The sequence below is a fragment of the Hyalella azteca genome, unplaced genomic scaffold, assembly GCF_000764305.2.
Source record: "Hyalella azteca isolate HAZT.00-mixed unplaced genomic scaffold, Hazt_2.0.2 contig5407, whole genome shotgun sequence".
Classification (NCBI taxonomy): domain Eukaryota; kingdom Metazoa; phylum Arthropoda; class Malacostraca; order Amphipoda; family Hyalellidae; genus Hyalella; species Hyalella azteca.
The window spans coordinates 492,489-515,678 of NW_025935599.1; the positions used below are offsets into that span (position 1 = coordinate 492,489).

A 23,190-nucleotide genomic window follows, 5' to 3' on the forward strand; every position below is an offset into this window, starting at 1 on the left:
GCTCCTAAGCCTTACAGGCGCCTGATGCTCCTAAGCCTTACAGGCGCCTGATGCTCCTAAGCCTTACAGGTGCCTGATGCTCCTAAGCCTTACAGGTGTCTGATGCTCCTAAGCCTTACAGGTGTCTGATGCTCCTAAGCCTTACAGGTGCCTGCTGCTCCTAAGCCTTACAGGTGTCTGATGCTCCTAAGCCTTACAGGTGCCTGATGCTCCTAAGCCTTACAGGTGTCTGATGCCCCTAAGCCTTACAGGTGCCTGATGCTCCCAACCTTTCATATCTGTCATTCAAAGTTACATTTTTAACACTAGACTTTTTTGCCTCTGAAGGTTGTGTTCCAAGGCACGTATCATAAGGCTTTTGCATAGTAGGTTGCAAGCAGATTGGGGTAAGATAGGAATGTGTATTTGAATAATCAGCTTAGGATTGTGTGTAAAAAATATAACTCGATACTCACCGCCGTAAGTGACAGAGAGCGCATTTTCTCGTTGACGGAAACCTGAAATCACGGACGGACGGACAGACAGACGGACAGACGGACATGGCGAGCACAATAGTAAATTTTTTTCATAAATGAGAAAATGCGCTAAGAAGAAGATTTTTGACCGTTCTTTATTGTGTAGTACGCGATATCCCGCGAGATCGTACGCTGTTCGAAACGTCTTGTTGAAGTTAAATGCTGAGTTCAGTAGCCAGTTGTGAACTGTCGCATTTCTCAGGTATGATTCTTGTGTTGCAAGCATGTTTATAAGAAGGAACTGCAATGACTTTTGTTTAACTCAAGAAGCTCGGGTGTTGGTGAACACAGTAAGCAGACCGTCTTGTTGTGCGTGCGTAAAGATACAATACAGCTTACATGTCCTCAGCAGCGGCTTCAGCCACTGTGTACTGAGACTTGTGTAATGGCAAGCCAGAGCTGGTGTGGTGGCAAGCCAGAGCTGGTGTGGTGGCAAGCCAGAGCTGGTGTTGTGGCAAGCNGGGCAAAACATGAGAAGCAGTGCAGTGCTAAACATGAGAAGCAGTGCAGGGCAAAACATGAGAAGCAGTTCAAGGCAAAACATGAGAAGCAGTGCAGGGCAAAACATGTTCATCGCAGCCTCTAAATCAGTGAGATTTAAATTTTTGACGCAGATTACCAATGTTCCTTCTTTACATTTGGGTAAATTTAACATTGAACAACGTTTCATGGTTCAGTGTTACTTTGCTCTATATTATGGTTCAAGTGCTGTGAGTGGCGACTGTACTTTTATTATCTCTTTTTAGACTTCGATGTATTTTATTTTACTGATTTATGTAAGTCCTGAAATCTGATGGCATTAAATCGATCAATTTATAATGCGGCTTGTCAATTTTTATTTAGGTGCGGAAGATGCATGGATGGCGTGAAAATTACTACTTGTTTTGTGTGGGGATTTATTTTTGTTGTAGCACTGCTACACACTGCACTGCTGTGCAGCACTGCTACACACTGCACTGCAGTCCAGCTCCAGCTTGATGCTCGAGACAATAATTCATTAAATGGTGTCCATGTTTCTTTAGTGATACGTGACCGCCAGCACGCAAAGCTTTAATGCAGTAAATAATTTAATTTTTTTTTCTGAGAACCATGCCCCTTGAATTTAACTCAAGCACACTTCTTATTGGCATGTGAGGATTTGAATCACTGCTTTTATGTCACTGCTCTAGAACGCCACACTTCCTGACGTTTTGATTCACCGTTCGTGAGGGAAATCACCATTGCTCATTTATCTTCTTTGTTAATTGTTATTGTTCGTTAAAGTCTGTTATGTACTTCATCGTTATCACAGGAACAGTTTGGTGATCTAAGCTAATATTTTCATAACGCTTCATACACAAATTATATTTATAATAACCAACCATTTTTATGCGTTCCAGTTCTCTCTTTATTAAATTTTTTCTATTTTTAACAATTTTGCAGACATCGTAACTTATTTTAGTTTCTGAAGTTTGGCGTTTACGAGGCTAAAGTTTGGCTTGAGCGTTTGGCTAATAGTTTGAAGTTTAGCTAATAGTTGGCGTTTTCTATGAACCAACGTGTTCTTTCTTTCATCATTTATAAGGTATACTTACCTACTTGTGTAATACGTATTTTACTTGTGTGTAGAGAGCCTGTGGACCAGTCACAATACACCAGTGGTGATCGATTAACCTTTGTGCAATCGAGTACCACGCTGGTGTCCTGTACAGTTACCGCGTACCATCGACATATTAACTGCTATTTTTAAATATAAATTGCTATTCATCTCACTAGAGGTTTAAAAATTATTGCTTTAAGGAGGTGAACCTTTTGAATTCGCTGGTGGCCGGCGGCTGCCGCGAAGGCATCTTGTTATCGGCAGCAATAATTTTTTTGATTACCGAAATTCTTTTATGAGCCCAAAAGATTTCGCCACCTCTCAGAGGGCCCTTGTGTACCGTTAGTGTGCGCAGCACTACGCTTGTTTCGAACTATGGTCTAGATCGAGAGATTAGGTTTTATGTGAACAAGTTGGGAAAATATGTTAGAACTGAGCATCTCGAATGTTGCGCGGAATTATCAACAATTTAACCGATTTGTAGTAGATTTGAGGAAAAGAAATTTGAATGAATTCTTGTAGAATTTTGATAAATGTAGTCGAGTAATTGATTAAATCGCCAAGTTGAGAACAGTTAAACACGCAGTAACAGATAAATTAGATATTTTGCAGATAGATTTGATTAGACAGTTTGCAGAGCAAACTATCAAAACAGTTTTATTCGTCACGCGCTCAAACTTAGACTAGACCTGCTCTCATGTAAGGATTTACAAAGTCGAGTTTCGATTTATATGTTTATTTAATTAATGAATTCAGATCAATTAAAATTGGCTGGAAGCAGCAACAGCGCTTTCAGTAATAGCCACGATGCTTTGTAAAGTTTTCATTTATTTATTTATCCTCCTGTAGCAGTAACAATGAAGTAAAATTTGGTAAGCAATAGCGATGAAGTAAAATAAGGTTGGCTTGTTCCGAGAGTGGCTCAATTTTCAAAGGGCTCCAGATGGGGTCTCCTAGGCGCTGCGACGTAGCCGTGACGCCAGACAACGTAGACGTTAGGTATAAGAAATAACGTAGCACGGAGGAAAGGCTCATCGACAGCACTGGACCAGAAACTTGAGGAATATAGATTCTAGAAATGAAGCATAATCTTGGTCAGGCTCATACAGGATTTGACAGTTAAACAATAAGCTGCAATTTTTAGCAATAAAAATCAAATTGAAATCTTTCAACTGACCTGAGGTTTTTAATGCCCAGTGTTACGACTATTTGAATATGGAACGAATGAAGAGTTTAATTGGATAAATTGAGAGGAAATCAGTTAGAGGAGTAGGAAGTTGGACGGAAAAAGACAGCAGGAATAGCTAAAGATTTCACTGCGTGTTGAAAGAAGATGAAAGACTTAAATTTGGATGGCGCATTCCGAAACAGTATAACAAACTGCCATCGTGAATTGCACGACCCCTCTTCTTGCAAAATAGAATTTTTGATATTTAATATACTTTTGCTAAACTTTGAAACAGTTCAAATTATTTGCTGTAATTTGATATATATTTACCATAGGTACCGTATATTTAAAAACTTTTATAGAAATATTTGATACAGATTTTATTGAAATAAATTTAATATATATATTTAAATAAACTTGAACTTTGCTATAGATTTGAAATTTATTAAATATTAATTTGATAAAAATTAGATATAAATTTGCTTAAAATGATACACTTAAAAAATGTGTTCAACTTCCCACAGGAGCAAAAATAAGCATAATAAATGCAAACCAAACAAAAGGAAAATGACACGGCATTCGCACAAAATAAGGGACAGCGAACCAGGTTTATAGGAAGTTTGAGAAATACTTAATGAATGACGAATATGATGCTTCTCGAGACACTGATTAGTTGACGGCACAAAAACTGAAGTTCGCAAGTATCACAGATTGACGACCACCGCTCGGAACAGCTTTATGAATCTGTCGAGATTGTTCGCCCATTTTCGGACTTTGACTTGTCCGCATAAGCTAGACATATGGCAACCGCACTGCGCCGGAAATAAATCGTTTGAGATTACCTTTATTAACATGGAAGATTGTTAGGAAAGAATATTTAGCGGTGAAATTCAATAGATTATCAGTGAGAAACTTATAATTTCTTACACTCAGCCCCATTCTGGCGTTCAAGTATATTGACTCCCAGCTGCAGACACGCAAAATTTGCATTGCAAGTTAAAGCTGTTCCAGCTGTAATGCTACGACGAAATTTTGTAAAATCAGTAAACAGAAGCTGACTGTAAACAGTAGTGATGCGGTCCTGCACAGAGTTTCTTGTACTCTGGATTATCGACGTCCAATCCATGTCGACATCAAGCCCATGTAATACGGTAACGGCTAATTCATTGAAATTATAACACTTTCAAGGCACAATTCTTAATGCGACCTTTTAAACCATCTAAGCTACCCTTGAAATACTGTAGGACGATGTACGTTTCGTTCATGTGCTGTCAATAATAATTTCGTGGTAACGGTTGATTTAGCCGCTGCAAGGAGGGCTTCCCTGACGCCAATAAATGAAGCCTGATTCACACCTGCCTCGGGTTGATGGTCCGCAACACTTCGTGTCAGCAGTCGCCAGAAGAGACGACGCCCTACGTAGAGGCCGCTAAGATCAGTCTGTATTGCGCGTTGAAGTCCGCGTGGGCCAGTTACTCAGGCGCCTGCGAGTGTCCAGCCAGTGTTGGTTCATCACGCACTCCCATCTCTAGCCACAGATGATAGCCACAGAACGTTGCTTTTTCCTCTCTTTGTTTGTTGTCATGTGTACTGTACATTAATCCTCACATGTGAGAAGATCTCGGGTTTTTAATGATTACGCCGCCACGGGCGCGTGGGCACAGGGAAAAGTGTATGTTAGTGCGGCGGAGCTGCCGTTATGACGTTCCATTTGATAATGTTAGAGTTTTTCGTAAACAACAGAGTTGCCTCAACGAGTTGTGCGTACGTTTGTCCGCGTCGTGCCTCCAGGTGCGTAACGACGAGACGGTCGAGTGGCAATGAGATCGCTACGCCAGTGACGTTCTGTTGGTGGTGGAGGCTGGTATATGTTGATTGAGAGCTCCGATTCCAATCCCTACCGTGATTCCTTTGCATTGTTGGCAGCTTATTGTTGTGAATGGTGATAAAGTGCTGTCTTGTCAGTATTATTTGAGGTGCTGAAGTTTACATGCCATTATTTCTTTGCTACGTACGATCATAAGAAAGTGAGGCAATGGACCATCTTTTTTCTAGCCTTCCTGCGAAGAAAGTTCCGTGGTGCTAGCCTCACATGGCGGTGGATGCTCGAAATTAATTACGGTGTTGAAAATTCAAGCAGCCAATCATTACATAGCTGTGGCTACAATCTAATTTCGACTAACCTCAGCCTGCGATATGTTTTTGCGATCACCGTAGATTTTACGATCCACACTGACACTGGAATTGTTGAGTACCTAGTATCTTGGCTAGGTAGAATTTCCCAAAATTTGAATCAGGAGTTCGATTTTAGACATCGTTACTTCGTATTTCTGGTGGATCTGAGTGGCTAGGGCTAGTTGTGGCTACCTACATTTACGATTGACCGTTGTCTTCATAAGGAGCTTTCTAACTGACTCCAGATTTTATTTTTTCGCATAAAATTCTTTTATTTTCGTTTCCAACACTAGGCTAAAACAAATAAATTACGAATTCTATGCCCAATGTCGAACTGATGTGCTGAGTGTTTGAAGTTTTAGATATTTGTTATTTTATTCAGTTATGCTAATTGTCGTTTTTCCATTAAGGCTTAAGTGACTCGCAAATGCAAAGTTTATCTATGGTGTAAAACAAAATATAAATATCTAGGTATATTGACTTACGAATGTTTCTCGAAGTACTATTAACTGAACTAAGTTCACAGCACTCTCTATCATCACAAAACAATTGTGGACACCACAATAATTGTGGACTAACTATCAGGACATCATAGAATAATTTTGGCTAGCTCAAAGCGATCATAGCAAGAAAAATCACAGGCCTCTTGACTAACCGGTTGGCTGCTAATACTGTAAATGCGAGGCGATTTAAAATAATCTTGACAATATATAGGGCAACGATGACGTCCATCATGAAGATCTACAGCAAAGCTACTCGCAAGGTTGGTGCATTCTTGCAGGATATTAGCAAATAACGCCTTGTGTTACTTACTGTCAAAGTAGCTAATCCTCCATTAACGTTACTGGAAATGAATGGTGCGAGATGTCTTATTTTTGTCTTTGTCACGGGAAACATTTACGTTAATTTAAATCGAATCTAGAGACCTAGAAACTAATGTCAACGTGGTTTTACTGTTTTTACGAAATGAATGCTTGCTAACTATAAAGTAAATGCTTGCGAAGTGAATGCTCGATTGTTGCAAATTGCAACTATAGCTTCACACTTCCAAACACATGCTTCAAAGCTTCTTTCGGTCCTGGTGGAGTATGGAGACACCAATGCCAAGATTGTAGACTCCATTTAATATTATATTGTATTAAGAAGAAGGTTATGTTGGCTTAGTTTAGGTAAGGTTACATGCATTGCCGTGTACCTCAATGGTCCACCAATACTGCTTCTCTTACAACGATTCATCGTATCGGTACAGCGTTGTTAGTCTTGCACCTAATTACGTTCCGTCTCGCTGTCACCGAAGATTACCACTGGAAGCGCAGTCAGCCTGCAGTAATATTGTCGATCCAGGGGGAGTATGGGGACACCTTTGTATGTTATATCGTAATGAAATACTAGGTTGGGAACGTTGGGTTAATTAAGTCTATTATTATCCTATACATTTCAGTTGATATCTTCACTCCACTGCCATTATTTCTCGTAATAAACGAGACGTAATAGTGAGGACGTTGTTAAATTTAATGGGGAGGTCTGATTCCTGCGGTGTATTTTATAATACGAAGTACTGCAAAATATTGTCTCTACCCCCGTACCCCGAAACTGAAAGTGACATCTCCACACCAGCTGTCTCTCTTATTTTACCAATGCCAGCTGTTTTTGCTGCTTGAGAATGTTAATATGCTGGGTTAATTTTGATATTCTGAGTAAGTTTTTCTTGTTTTGCTGCTGTAAGAGTAAAGTTGCTCGAGTAATTTTGTCGTAGTTTGCTGCTGTAAAATTAACAGAAGTCGACGCAGACGTTGAGGATCTGCTTGACTGCTAATAAGGTTTATGGGTAAACGTTCAATAGATGAATATGAATTCAATAGAAACGTTCAATATAATTAAATTCTACAACCCTTGCCTCGTTGAACTATTCGGATTACCGCTGACCAAACGCTTCTGTTATCGTTCTGAGCGCTGCGCCGTCACCTCTTTTACTTTACACCCTCATTTTAATCACCTTCCAACCACCATATGGAAAATCAACTCAAAATTTGAACCATTACTACTTCAATTCCATGCTCGAAATCTTCTACGTATCCGATACTTTAGATAAGATTGGCAAACATCTTGGTCGGTCATCATGCCGTGCGGCCTCTACAATTATTTATATTGCTCACGGACTCCAATAACCGAGAAGTCTAATGGACACACGTGAACAGAAATACCAGGAAGCGCCAAACTTCCCCAAAAATATGAAGTGAAATTTTTGAAAACTAAAATTCCTTGCATGCCTTCCTACCACAATGCCATTACAATACTGTTAAAAGACGTGTTTAGCTCATATAGGTAGTATAATATAATGTCGCCAAACAAAAAGTTGGCGAAATTACCGACTATGATGGTGATTCTGTTTCTTTATTGAGAGATACAGCTGTAAAATTCTAAGAATTTCAGGATCAACAACATCCTTCCAACGTTTTCCGAGATCTGTCAGTCTCTATAACTCACATTTTAACAAGCTAAACTTGCAATAAACTTTTGCTGCGAAAGCAATAAATGTCTAATCAATTTTATCTTATATGTTGCTGTAAGAAAACGAGAGTGTTCGCTTCTATTGCTTCGGGGAAGTTACGCAGCCTCTTGACATTTGCTTCACTGAACATCGCCACCCAAGGCTGTCCAGTATCTGGAGTGCGCGCCAGTTGCCTTGACGTTGCGAGCTAAAATGCTGGGTATGCGAGAGCCTTCTATGCTGCGATGGTGCTTCTGAGAGCGCCTTGGTGCCATGTGATGGAATGCGGGGTATGCGAGAGCCCCCTATGCTGCGATGGTGCTTCTGAGAGCGCCTTGGTGCCATGTGATGGAATGCTGGGTATGCGAGAGCCTCCTATGCTGCGATGGTGCTTGTGAGAGCCCGCCGATGCTGCGTAATGGAATGCGAGGAATGTGAGGAATGTGAGTGCTCTCTGTACTGTGTATATATATGCCGTATGGAGTGTATGGCATGTCTCTGTGTGTGTGTGTCACATACTTCATAGGCCTTGAATTATGCCCCTAGAAATGTCTGCACGCTATTCAATTGTGGCAGCCAATCGTCAGATAAGTCGTAATATTAATGAGTAACTTTCACTTTACGTTCTCTAGTATTTCCTCAATTAGCCGTAATTCTTCAGCCAGAAATTCGCGATCAATGGCTTAATGCCAATGTAAGGGTTTCTTTATAGAGATGGTTTACGGCCGCGTTTTAGCTATTCTCATCTGAATATTTTTGAGCCTTTGCACTTGTGATATACTCGCGTTTTAATTACAATTCCTAATTGATTTACCCATTTCTTGTGAAGTAGCGTGAGAAAAACTTGGAAGTGGTTTTAAGGTATATTCCACTTCAAACGCACCCAAGGTAGATTTCTATTGAATAAGCTCTTAGCTCAGCACAGCTTTAACGACAATCGAGGTAGCGATGATGTTGCACAATCTTGCGGCACACATCGACAGTCATCTCGAGTGTTGTTGGTTCTTACTGCTGGGTTGTTCTTTCCAACGTTCGCCAATAGACCACACCAAGCATGCATGGACGCACGCTCGTTGCGACGCCTTCTACTAACGCAATCGCTTCCTGCTCTGTGCTTCATACATCACTTTCCATTTAGCATTCCATTGCTGTAGAGTGAAATAATAATTAGCTTTCATTAATCCATTTTAATTATTATGACTAATGTTTTGTATTAACATCTAATCGTGAAATTTTTCGGAATTCATTTCCCGTTCGTATTTTTGATTGAAATTTCGATAAATTGGCCTGTTTTTAATTAATAATTGGCTGCCTCTACTAATTGCTGCTGGTCCGACAGAAATTACTTTGAGTTTTCGAAATTTCCTGCTTCGTCTTTATTGTTCCATTTGTACGACAGCGCGCCTACGCGAGTTGAAACAAAATGGGAACACAAAAGTTGTCAGCGGATGTAAGGAGACTCGTGATAACTACAGTTCATCTTGTCGTACATTTGCTTGCCGTTGCCTGGGCAACCATGCACAACGTTGTGGTGGACAGACTTCCGAAGATTATGATTGCATTTCTTCACTTATTACATTCTGCCAGTCCAAAGAAGGTTTTGCAGTATTATATTACTTGAGGTATTTCGCTTTCGCGTTTTTTGTGGTATAAGTACTTCAAATTTATATCACAATAATATTCCATTAATGAAGGTGTCGTTTCAATTGTAATCTGAAAGCATCCATTATTCAGGTAACTCTCCTATTTATGATCAGTATCAACAAATTTCGTAATGTGATGTCCATTTAAATCCCGAGCAAACGTGTATAATTCTAACGCTTGTGACCTCGGCAGGGCTCTGATCCTCGGCTACAGACATGCCGGGGGAAGCTTCAGAACACGCGATCCAAACTCAACCTCGAGATCAACAAGGAACTCATGTTGCGCACCGGTGCTGAGAACTTGCTCAAGTGAGTACCCGGTACAGCAGTCATGCTGCGCACCGGTGCTGAGAACTTGCTCAAGTGAGTACCTGGTACAGCACTCATGCTGCGCACCGGTGCTGAGAACTTGCTCAAGTGAGTACCCGGTACAGCAGTCATGCTGGACACTATAAAACGGTTGTGTATGTTTGATTAATTTAATAATTTAAATAGCTGAGTATCGCATCCTTACATATTAGTATCCAAAAATTGAATTAGTACCATGTACTACATTGTACACTTCAGTGCCCAGGAGTTTTCTTCAGCCATGTACGCTCTTTTTTTCCTATAAAATTACGTCAAGTCATGCAAATTTAGCAGCTAAACTTGAGGCTAATAGCCTACTATGTTTCTCTTGCGTGTTGGCTCACGACGATCTCTAAGATAACCGGCCTCTTGAGTTGTTAGATGTCCTCCGCAATGCCTCTGTTATGTATGCATTTGCTTCATAATTCTAAAAATGTTGTTCTGGTGCAATGAGGGGAATCTATTAATGGATATCTTGCGTCCCATTTCATTTATTGATTTTATCATTGTTGAAGGAAAATGTTTTTATTTGCGAGATCAATGAACGCGTAGAGATGTCAGTAGCGCGCGCCGCCTTGACTGTGGGATTCTGGCGATGCGCTCGAGGCACGCGAGCTCACGTAGAGCATTTCCCTGCGCTCGCTGGCCGGACTTAGGGTACGCAGACAGTGAAAGCAGGTTTGCCCGCGCGGGCAACCTGCTCCAACCTGCCACAAGAATGAACNGCGCTGTTGTCTCACGTGCGCTGTCGTCTCACGGGCGCTGTTGTCTCACGTGCACTGTCGTCTCACGTGCGCTGTCGTCTCACGGGCGCTGTTGTCTCACGGGCGCTGTCGTCTCACGTGCCCTATGAGTTATGTATATCTGTCTTCCTTCATGTTATGCATTATTTTCTTCGTGTTTTTCCCCTGCAGTGCTACACAAAACAAGAAAATGAAGGAACAAGTAGCAATGGAGCTGCAGTTCTTCAACAGTAACCTGATGCTTCTGAAGGAGCAGCTGGCTGAACTCAACAGCTCCGTGGAGATCTACCAGGGCAACAAGTACGTTATTTTGCCTTGTGTTTATGCTGGTGACCTGACATCTCAGCATACGTGATATTTCATCACTAGAGCAATTCATCATTGGGTCATTCCATTATTCCAGCGTGTATTATGAGGTCTAGTCTTTTAAATGAATTCAATTTTGTGTCGCGTTAGTCATCAAGTTGAATAGAGCTTTGAATTTCACCGGTTATGAGAAGATATCTACAGAAAACTATTTGAAAAAGGTTTCGATTTTCCAAATAAACATTGGTACACGTAGAGTGGATTAGGTTAGTTTAGATTGGTAAAGAATTACATGATAAAATGTCCCTAATGATGAAGAGTTAGAGTGATGAAATGTCTCGTTTGATGTCTCGTCAGAGAACCGTTTATACAGGTACATGTCCGTTGCCTTAACTCAGGCAGGAGATTATTGGTTTCAAGGGACGAACGGGGTTTCCTCGGTCTTGTCATGATTAATGTATCGATCATGTCTTGTGATTCTTCCGTCATGCTGTCTCAGTATTCCATCAAAGTATGACGTTAATATATGTGACTGCAATGAATGTTTTTTTTATTATATGTGTAATACTCTAGTCACTACACGACTCTTCATAATATGCTATATTCTTATGTAGAGCTTCTCTAAATGTTCACTGTTACCCTTACAGTTCCAGGTGCAGAATCCCGATGATCCCTCTAGGCCTCAAAGAAACAAAAGAAATTGATTTCAGGCAACCTTTTAAGGTGAGTTTCATTTGTTAATATCAAGTCTTGTCCTGTAAACCAACCCGCAAAAGTTAAACCTTGTATCACGAAAGTTCCGAAATGACAGACGTACGTTTCCTGAGGTCTAGTCTTTTAAATGAATTCAATTTTGTGTCGCGTTAGTCATCAAGTTGAACAGAGCTTTAAATTTCACCTTTTATGAGTTGATATCTACAGAAAACTATTTGAAACTTTAGCTTATTTTGAAAGCGCAGCTTTCCGTAGACCAGCTTCAAAATTGAGTGTCAATAACATGCATCGACAATACCGATGAAGAATTTTACAAAAAAGGTTTCGATTTTAAATTGACAAAAACCGAGGACAAAATGAAAAGAAGGAAGAGAAAAGCGCATAGATAAACTTGCCTGCTGACAATTCAAAGCCTATTCGTGCTATTTGCGATTTTTTTATTTCTAAATATAGGTACACGGATGCTACAACGTTCAACTTGCACGCGCCCAAACGTTATAGTTTATATATATATATAGGAAGGTTATAGTTGAATATCCATCTGGTCTTCGGGACATCACAGCAGATTGTCATAACGTTGACTTCTACCACGCTGCTCTGATGATATATATAGTACCTATACGTAGTAGCTGAACATCGTTTTGTCGTTTTGTGACGTCGTATCGGCGTGCGTCGATGCGCGTACAACTGTCTTCATTATCTTCAGAACGCTGTAGTGGACAGGGAGACTGCTATTATAATTAAATAATGAACCGTTCTAATACTCATTGATTATTTATCTGCTTTTATTTCAAATTATTGTACCATTTTAGCGCTAAAATTTGAATTTTAAGGTTATGATGCCACGGTAGATCTTTGTCCATATCTGAGTTAATAATATGATTTAACAGAATTGCTATATAGGTTTGTTGTAGTCGTTGAAGAATAATTCGCATTAAAAGTTTCCAAAATTCAATCAACAGTTTTTTCAATATTGAGCTGCAATAAATGTTCAGCGAATATCTTTGTAAATTTTAATTTTATTCTAATGTCCGCAGAACTTCATAGAAGAGCACTACCACGAGGACCCTGACGAATACGACGCAGCCATCACAGACTTCATGGAGCTCAGGGAGGTCAGTATACCGTACTCGTCATATAGTATACTCATTTCTGCCATGACCTTCCCAAATCAAATGTCCGTGAATCCATCTGAAAATTTTATACGTTCACATTCTGAAGCCAAATCAAATTTTCAATAATAATTTCAGCATTTTAATATTGCCCTTCAATTATTTCGATAGAATAATATTGGAAATGTACCTTTATATATTCAACCTGGTTTTAGCCTAAGATAACATTTATATTTATACTGCGTAAAATTTCTGAGATGACTTGTTCCATGTCGAACTCGTACATTCATGTTCACAGAACAGTTGCGCCATACCCAAGTGAAACACTCATTTTCAAATGGTAATACTTTTTCCCCAATTGCTTCATTCATGTTAACATGAGATTTGTTCCACCCCCAACAACCACATGTTCATGTGGATGATTATTCTCTCATGTCGCGCGTCTCACTGCAGTCCTGATGATTATTCTCTCATGTCGCGCGTCTCACCGCAGTCCTGATGATTATTCTCTCATGTCGCGCGTCTCACCGCAGTCCTGATGATTATTCTCTCATGTCGCGCGTCTCACTGCAGTCCTGGGCCTATACTTTCAAAAAAAGTTAAAAGATCGTAAGTTCATCAGCCAATCATTGACAGTCTTTTAAGCAAAATCCACCAATCATAGACAAGAAAATAGAGCGTAAGTACTTACGTTCACTTAGCGAGTTTTGAAAGTATAGGCCCTGATGATTATTCTCTCATGTCGCTCGGTCGCGTACAGGCGATGCGGACGCCTGAGCGGGACGCCTCGGGAGTGTCGCTCATCTTCGCCTACTTCAACCAGCTCTACTTCATCGACCGCCGCTTCTTCCCTCCTGACCGCTCGCTCGGCATCTTCTTCGAGTGGTGCGTTATTAGTACAGAATTTACGGCTTCTGTTTGAGGTTATATCCAAATTTATGGAAAGTCATTATTTAACGGCTTCATAGTAATTAGAGAGAAATTTGTAGCTAATAATATAATTGACGTGCATGATGAGTCAATTCTAAAAAGGTATGCAGTCAAGTTAAAAAGGTGACTTGAGAACTATCAACAATAAATACATAAACCCAGCTTCGAGCATATCTTATTTTTTAATTCGTATGAGAAGCAGTAATTTACATTCAATCGCCCCTCATGAAATTAATATAACCAATTAATGAGAATAATAATAGTGCAATCATTAATGAAGTTTATTATTTTTGTCAGTCAATTATTTATGAACGTGATCGTGAGTAATATTGATCCGAACAATTTTCGAGAACCCTCATTAAATCTTTTAATTGTCGTTTTCTTTATACTTCTGATCTTGAACTTTTATTAGTGATCATCTTTCATAATTATCTTGAAGTTCCCCCTGATCGTCCGTATTTGTCTGGTCGCTTGCAATCCCCCTGATCGTTTTTATTTATGTCGCTGCTTGTCACGCGTGCAGGTACGACAGCCTGACGGGCACGCCGAGCTGCCAGAGGACCGTGGCGTTCGAGAAGGCGTGCGTGTTGTTCAACCTGGCAGCGCTATACACGCAGCTTGGTGCAAGACATGACCGCACCACCGCCTCAGGGCTGGACTCCGCCGTCAACTGCCTTCTGCGCAGTGCCGGGGTGCTCAAGTACATCCACGACACTTTCACCAACGCCCCTTCTAAAGACCTCAGCCCCGAGCTCCTTAATGCACTCATCAAACTCATGCTGGTGAGGGAGCGTCAGAGTTCTAGTGATATTAGGAAAATATTGACAAAATGTCAATAATGTGACCAACTGATCGCGATCTAACGCTACATAGTCGTACGTGTGTGACAACTCTATAATCACCCGTGGTGCCTTCATTTATAGTTTAGCTCGAAGAGCGGTCAGTGATAGGCCGATGGAGTTGAGAATTCGTAACTATTTTTGATACTACGGTCCCTGAGAACGCAACGCGCGCTGTGTACCAAAATTATTCACCACCCTAACGCCCCTCACCCTAACGCCCCACCACCCTAACGCCCCACCACCCTAACGCCTCACCACCCTAACGCCTCACCACCCTAACTCCTCACCACCCTAATGCCCCACCACCCTAACGCCCCACCACCCTAACGCACCACCACCCTAACGCCACACCACCCTAACGCCCCACCACCCTAACGCCTCACCACCCTAACGCCCCACCACCCTAACGCCCCACCACCCTAACGCCCCACCACCCTAACACCCCACCACCCTAACACCACTCCCCTGCCCCCAGAGCCAGGCGCGAGAGTGCCTGCACGAGAAGGCCGCCCTGACGTGCGACGACACCACTGAGAGCCTCCTGGAGCTGTCGCAGGAGGCGGCGCACACCTCGCACGAGTACACCGAGGTAATAATGTCACTAGATTGCTTCAAGCGCAGATTCACTAGAAATTTGAAAGCGAAGAAAACTCCACAAAAATTCAGCATTTCTCTATTGAAAACGTGCTGCCCGAGGTACCGGTATCGTTGCTCCTCGTGCTGCTCTTTACTGTGACGCTCTGGCGCCCTGAGGCTCTAATAAGATCATGTTTTATCTAAAGTCTTTCTGACTAACTTGTGTTTAATATCGATGATTTCAATCATCTCCGCGTTGATCCAGGAATATTCTTTAAAAGTTTCCCCTCGGATGATCTTGAATACAATGCATCACAGATGATTAGGTACCGTACTTATATTATCAGTCTGCTTATATCACAAGTTCACAAGGAATTTAAGAGCAAAAAAAAAAAAAAAGCCACGAAAATTCACCATATCAATATTGAAAACGTTTCGGAGTCCAGCTCCATCATCAGTTCGACTAGACTAAAAATGAATAAAATCATTTCTAAAGTCTTTCTGACTAACTTGTGTTTAATATCGACGATTTCATCATCTCCGCGTTGATCCAGGAATATTTTTTTTGAAAATAATTAATGTTGATAGGTCATCACAGATGATCAATTGCTACTGGAATATTTCCTTGACTCGTATAAATCCGTTCCATCACCCGCAAGTCGTGGTGTATATCCTAGGTGTACAGTTACGTTAACATATTTGCACATAAATGCCTACAAGGAACGTATTTGTGCCGTGTCATAAAATGCCTACAAGGAACGTATTTGTGCCGTGTCATAAAATGCCTACAAGGAACGTATTTGTGCCTTGTCATAAAATGCCTACAAGGAACGTATTTGTGCCTTGTCATAAAATGCCTACAAGGAACGTATTTGTGCCTTGTATTCGATGATGCCAAGGTCCACATTCGCAGGTGTACGACGCAATGAACGTGGCGGTGGTGCGTGAATATGTCCCCGCGTCATGGATCACTCTGGTACACATCAAGTCCCTGTACTACAAGGGGCGATCTCACCAGCATGTGGCCGAGGCTCTGCTCTGCTTCACAGGAGACGCGCAGCAAGAACCCGAAGACGACGTCGGGCTCAGCAGCAGAGCGCAGGAAATACTGCAGTATCTGCACAAGCCTCCTGAGGAGGGTCAAAGTGACACTCTCTTCCTTGACTTCACCATGCCCTCCAATGCTAAAGAGAGAACTTATTTGGGTTAGTTGTCTTGTTTTGATAACAAAACACAAACGTTGATCGTGGCCGATTTACCTCCTAACTTACTCGAGATTGACACTATTATGCCTTGCCTGGCTTCAAGGTACGCATAAAAAATTTAAAGTGGATTCTGACCTTGTTATACGCAAGCAGAGAAACCTTAATGCGTGTGTACTTGAATTTTTGATTTCACTGTCATTGATAGGTCACTTATGTCCTATCAACGATAGATGTGCACTTATTCGCACTTAATTATATTTAATCAACCATCGTCATATTCGTCTCCGATTACGTTGCTGTTGTAAAAACCTCCAATGAATGAGGTTGATGTTGAACATTTTTGTGGCTTTATCTTCTCGAATGAAGTTATTGTTAGTCGACATTATCTGACTTTTAGGCAACGCATGACATTTTGGAGCCGCTTTAGTGTCATGAGATTGCATTCCATTTATAATCAGGGCACATTTCATCATTTTATATTCGTTTACTTTAATCGATTTGACCTATGGCCAAATAAATCTTAGTTGTAACTGGGAGGCAACCCCACTAAACCTAGCAGTCAAGTCTCTAAACGTAGCAGTCAAGTCTCTAAACGTAGCAATCAAGTCTCTAAACGTAACAGTCAAGTCTCTAAACGTAACAGTCAAGTCTCTAAACGTAACAGTCAAGTCTCTAAACGTAGCAGTCAAGTATGACGTTGTGTGTGCAGGTCTAACGCACGGCCGTGAAGCAGGAGTGCAGTACGAAGAAGCGCTCCGTCAACAGCGCATGTGCCGTGACCTGAGTAAGCGGCAGGCGCTCACGGACGTGCTCAGGGCAGGACACGCCTCCATCAACAGTCTCCTGCAGGACTTCGAAGAACAAAACGATCTTATGGCCATATTTGATCCTCCTCCCATCATGCGTGAGTTTATCCAAAATCTTCCCTAGTACTAATTTGTTCATATGGATAGATTTTCTAGTAAGAACGAGGTCTATATATTATAAGAACTAAGGAATATTTCACTGAGAGTATAAACAAGATATGTGAAACTATCTGCTTGGGTCAACAATTTTCAAAGGTTTCAGTTCCCAGTGCTCCCCTACTCAGAGGCTCATGTAATAATTATATTTGTTGCTGACATTAAGCTTTGAGCTCCAATGACCTCTTGCTGATCTCAATGAGTGATCTTTGATCTCAATGATCAATGCATTTTGGACCCGTTTCAATTTTAAGACTGAGGCGCGCGAACAGCCACTAACATATCTATTTTAGTGACGGAGTTTGGACCTATTTGCTAGTTACACCTTCTTAGGTATTAATTTTTCAACTTGACGAATTTGTTCTAACCTAATCGATTTCCATCAAAATGAAAATTTCTCCCAGCCAAATAAATTGAAACAATTTCCCTTCCTTGAACCACAAAAGCCTGACTAATTAGGCTATTCCTTCACAATTTCTCTCGGTGTCTTTCTTTTTGACCGCGAGTTTTCCTCATCTTGATAAAATTTTCCTTAACCTGACAAATGTCCCTTTATCTGATAATTTTCTACTGCTCGATCCAATTTCCCGCCGCTTGAACTCACTGTCTGCTGATGGAACTGTAGTTAAAAGACCTTATGATACGAACAGCGTTAGACTGAGCATTTAAAAAAAATCTCTTTACCGTTAGGCGCAACTCAAACTCGTTTTCTGTTGAACCATTACTAAATCCAATGGACATCACTGCACCATTGAGGCGCTTCTTGAGTTATCAAGATCCAACAAATATAAACATGAAAATTCTGCTATACATGCACAAATAAAATATATCATAATTATCTATAAATATATGCAATATATAATTTATCAGAAACCTAAATAGCATTATATCATCGATAGCCTCGACGAAGATCCAACTGACGCTCGCGACGCCCGACTTCACACGGCACCGCGTAGACGACGCATTCCACGCGCTGGGCCCCGTGTCCAGCTTCTCGGCCAAGAAGACGTGGACCGCGCCGCGGCCGATCCTCCTCAAGAAGACCGAGCGCCAGGGTCTGGGGTTCTCGGTCAGGGGCGACGCGCCCGTCGCAATTGCTGCCGTTGACCCTGGCAGCCTGGCCGAGGTGGGTGGTAATAGGTTGTGTTCGTCAAGCATTGTGTGTTCTACTTTTAGATTCCTAGTTCATGATCCATGCTGTTGCGACATTAAGGTAAAAACGTTTTATCTTTTTTAAATTGAATCGCTAATTATCTATCCCTAATTTTTTGTACCTTATGTTGTAAAGTAAATTTTGGAAATGATAAGTCAATTCTTAACAAGCGATACCTATCAATTCTTAGGGTTTACTCTTCGAATTTTTCGCTTATAATTTGTCTTGTGCATGCAATGCGTTCCGTAAAAATGGCTTCCTCTCTTTGCGGTGCTCTTAAGAAAAGATAATGTATATAAAAAAAGATTCAGTACTTCTATTTAATTTGATAGGATAGTGAACGTATTATTAAAGTGTCATTGCTGTGAACAGCGCGCTGGGCTGCAAGAAAACGACATCGTGGTCGCCATCGGCGGCCAGGACGTCAAGTGGATGCCGCACGACCGCGTCGTGGCGGCCATACGTGAGAGCGGCGACTGCCTTCACATGATGGTGGTGTCTCCCTTGCAGGCGCCCCCTTACTACCACCAGCTCAGTAAAGTAAGTAACATGATGGTCGTGTCGCCCTTGCAGGCGCCCCCTTACTACCACCAGCTCAGTAAAGTAAGTAACATGATGGTGGTATCGCCCTTGCAGGCGCCCCCTTACTACCACCAGCTCAGTAAAGTAAGTAACATGATTTAGACTCCTGCATTTGGTTCTTTTTTTCTATTCGAGGCGAGACGAGACAACAGGGTCTGCCCCGGTTAGCAATAAAAACTGGGATAATTCTCAGCAGTATGGGGGAATTCCGGGACAATACCGAGACGAGACGTACCGGTTAGAATAGGAATTTTGAAATTTCGTGCAATTTTCATATTTTATAAAGGGACATATCGAGACATTACGAGACATAATAGTTGAACCTTTATATGTAATTAGAATAATGAATTGTTTCATTCATTATCTGATCAACATTTTGTCTGTTTACAACATTGCAGGAATATTACTATGTAAAATGACATCGCTATTACCTATCTAGCAAGATTAAAGAGCCAGAATTAAATTCATATCTAATCAATAGCCAGACTCCGCAGTATGAATCGACGCAAATTTTTGCGTTGATTCGTTTTCGGTTTAAACTATGGTCGGTAATAATCGTCACTAATTACCAGGCTAGTGGCCTCGTGTACAGATTATCTAATAATGCAAACTAATAATAAATGATGATTATAAATAAATAAATTTACTGCCTGCTTCAGAGGTCAATAGCGAGGAGCGGCCAGTAGCTGCACGTTGTGAGCCTACTTCCAGCCAACGAGTTTTTTCGAAACAAACATCTGCCAGGGAAACAATGATGCTTCTTTTTAGCGCATTTTCTCATTTATAGAAAAAATGCACTATTGTGCTCGCCATGTCCGTCTGTCTGTCCGTCTGTCCGTCCGTCCGTGACCTCAAGTTTTCGTCGACGAGAAAATGCGCTCTCTGTCACTCACTGCAGTGAGTACTGAGTTATCTTTTTTTAACAATCTTTGCTTAAAAATTAAATGAACGTGTGATAAAGCAAACAAGTTCAGAGAGCACAAGGTGGTTTGTTCTCTACTTGAATGGGACGAATTACTCTCATTTGCGGTACCTAGGCTACAGGTAATGATCATTGATGGAATAAGAGACTTTCTTCAATCCTTCACTGGGGGTAAACTTTGGCTTCGGTTAAACAACATCACAACTTGCGACGTATGCGTCTACTATTCTCATTTAAGACTCGAATTTTAAAATTCAGTGCAGCCTCATCTTCATGGCAGATGTTTTCAAGTTCGTTTGATGCCATTTCAGGGTCTCTGTTTTAGCCAGAATTATGTTTCTCTAGCCTAAGAACTAACCAGAGTCGGCACGAAGAAGCTGTCCACGTATGCCCGATGTGTTGCCATCATTGACCTTGTAAATATCGTCACAAAGTTTGCACCGATTATTGATCGGGTTTATACCTCGGCCTTCATCGGTCTCGCCTGTTTTTCGTTCAGATTCGTTCAGGCGAGATAATTTCGTTCAGATTTTTTATCCATGTTCGTGGCATCTTGCATGGCCCAAAAAAGCCTATTCACATTCTACTAAGTGCCTGCCCGATCGACACTGCGTCACAGGCTTGCGATGATGCTATAAGCGTACTGAACTCGTAGTATGGTTCTCGTCATGAGCGATATAAGCTCAACAGCAACAACATCATTCACTAAATATTCAGCCATACATAGTCAAGCTGCCCACTAATTCAACTGCCAAATTAGTTTGGCAGCCAAATGTCACCGAATCTGCTCATGACTGTCAATTGCCCATTAACAATCAGGGGCTAACTTGATATTCTTAACCCCACGTTCGGAATTTTTTTTTTTCGTCTAGTAAGGAATATCTTTTTTTTACCTTGAATATTTATGACATATTGTCTCGTTATGTCACGTCTCGTTTTATATCGATCTGACTCGTATCGTTTCATAATTACGGGTACACAAGATTTAAAGTCCGGGACACAAGTCTTGTTCCGCTTGATTTGTTGATTTCGGGACAAATTTTGCCCCATAACCCGTCATTTTTTCCCGGGGATTTCTCGTCTTGTCCCAATTGTCCCGATTCCTTTCGACAATATTATTCCGAGATGCAGGAGTCTACCATGATGTTGGTGTCGCCCCCGCAGGCACCCTTTTACTGCCATCAGCTAAGTTAAGTTAATACGCAAATTGGATGAAGGTCCTAGGATATTTTTACTAACTTTTCAACTGTGACTACTAAGCCTTCAACAATGCAAACGACTAATTAATTTTCAATTATATTATCGATGATCTGTTACTAAGTCTCTCGTTAATGCAATAGTCTGAGGTATGTCTAATTAAATTTTCTTTTGACAGTGCAAGAGTCTGAAGGATCTCTCGACGCACTCAACCGCGAGCTCAAGTAGTGGCGTGAGCAGCAGCGGCAGCAGCAGCACCCGCAGCAGCAAGTATGGCTCCATCGGCACCCGATTTAACGACTCTTCCCTGAACAACAATCGTTTTAGTGATACTTCTCTCCCGAACTCCAGGACCAGCAATCGGGCGATGGACTCCTCCACACAGTTCGGTCCCGTGCACCGCATCAGAGACCCCAAGTTACTCGGTTCCTTAAACAGCTCTGCTTCAGGTCACAGAGACAAGCGTCTTAGCTGGAATCCTTTCAGGAAGACATTATCGAAAGACAGACTAAAAGCAGACTCCATGAATGATTGTAATCTCATAGCTCGATGATTTTGTATATCTTGCCATTAAGTAACGCGAATGGAATGTATTGCAGGAATGATAAAACTGTACAGTGTACACGTCACGTTGTGATTCAGTGCTTGTAATGCCGTCTCGCGACGATGGCTGGCTTAGTCATTTACTGAAGCTCCTGCGCTGTAAATACAGCCGTTTCACGTTTTATTAAGTCAATATAATTGTTTTTCATTTATAAATATTAGAGTCTAGAGCATAGCAGTGAATGATTGACTGAAACGACAAAAAATTTCGTATTTTTGCTTTACCTCGTGCGTTTCGTAAATGTGTAATACTGTTACTAGGCATCAGTGGATGTTCCTCCTGCTTCTTAACAATTTCGCCTAATTGTCGTCCTTCAGTTTGTATGTATTTATGATTTGCATAAGATATCACAAGTCTATTGCCCACCTATTTTAAGTTTACGTTCGAAGGCTGCGAATCGATGTGTAAATAAAGTCATCCTGAGCGGGTCGAGCTTTCGATCGACATCGCCATCCATTTGACGACTCCTCATCGTTTCATAATACGAGTCGCCAAATATATTCCTATTAATAATCATCTACCTATAACTATGGACCATTAACATCCTCTATTAGAATGTATATCATCCGTATTGGATGATAAACGTTGCCCTCGTCTTCCTAACATTATCAGACCTGACCTATTCTTTATCGTCTGACGACCTGACCTTGTCATTGACTTCGCCCATCCATTGTTATTGGACCTTATACACCTAATGTAATTATCCAACTAGTTTTACCAAATAATGATCATATAATAGTCCTTTTGTTTTTACTGTATTTGACCATCTTGATGTCTGTTCTTGTGAGGATCGTGCTGAATCGCTTGCTAATGACCTCTTAAATTTGCATACGTCTCCTGCTATGGCGACCGCTCACTGAAACAAAATTTCTCGATATCTTTCCAAAGCGGTATCACGTCTTCTTATTCAATAATTTGATCACCCGACAGCCTTCACTATCGTGTTTAGCAAACGCGCCAAACTCGACCAGAGTATTGGCAGTTGAGCCGGTTGCTTCATTTATATCGGCAATTGCTCGTCATCATGACTGACGACTTAATTTGACTCGTAAAGAAGATATGTTTTAATGCATTGTGTCGACCTTGTATGTGGATGTATTGGACGATTATAATGATAATACTGCGATTGTTTTAGGCCATTTATGAATGTATATTATTTGAAGTATATATTTTATTTGAATGCTATTTACTTTCCCATGCGAGTTTCATCATGTAACAACAACGGTAGAAAAATAATAGAGTGATCTTAGTGAGGCCATGCCAATCTCTTTGAATTTCTTCAGTATTACCTGAAACTTCCTCAGTATTAAATGAAAGATTCGGATTTGGTTGTTCGGAAATTTAAAGATTGAATAGTTTCGCATCATAAAGTTGAGGTGTCAGATTAGAACGGTCAAAAGCCCGACTGGGTTGAAGGCATAAC

The 23,190-nt window shown here is 41.1% G+C and overlaps 1 protein-coding gene across 3 annotated transcripts in view; it reads left to right on the plus strand.

Moving 5' to 3' along the window:
* The window catches only part of LOC108682451 (rhophilin-2), a 31,657-nt gene extending 8,710 nt beyond the window's left edge, over positions 1 to 22,947 (plus strand). The window contains exons 1-13 of one of the 3 annotated variants that reach the window (XM_018171618.2): positions 5,824 to 6,200; positions 9,765 to 9,880; positions 10,834 to 10,962; positions 11,616 to 11,691; positions 12,720 to 12,797; positions 13,555 to 13,679; positions 14,248 to 14,506; positions 15,042 to 15,155; positions 16,056 to 16,347; positions 17,057 to 17,251; positions 18,209 to 18,435; positions 18,835 to 19,002; positions 21,342 to 22,947. In XM_018171618.2, coding sequence (XP_018027107.1) covers positions 6,159 to 6,200; positions 9,765 to 9,880; positions 10,834 to 10,962; positions 11,616 to 11,691; positions 12,720 to 12,797; positions 13,555 to 13,679; positions 14,248 to 14,506; positions 15,042 to 15,155; positions 16,056 to 16,347; positions 17,057 to 17,251; positions 18,209 to 18,435; positions 18,835 to 19,002; positions 21,342 to 21,716 — 2,196 coding nt within the window. In that variant the 5' untranslated portion in view covers positions 5,824 to 6,158 and the 3' untranslated portion in view covers positions 21,717 to 22,947. Of the gene's footprint in view, positions 1 to 5,823; positions 6,201 to 9,764; positions 9,881 to 9,934; positions 9,989 to 10,833; positions 10,963 to 11,615; positions 11,692 to 12,719; positions 12,798 to 13,554; positions 13,680 to 14,247; positions 14,507 to 15,041; positions 15,156 to 16,055; positions 16,348 to 17,056; positions 17,252 to 18,208; positions 18,436 to 18,834; positions 19,003 to 21,341 lie in introns of those variants that run through there. The other 2 variants (XM_018171617.2, XM_047880449.1) reach the window with 2 other exon arrangements.
* The last annotated feature ends 243 nt before the right edge of the window (positions 22,948 to 23,190 follow it).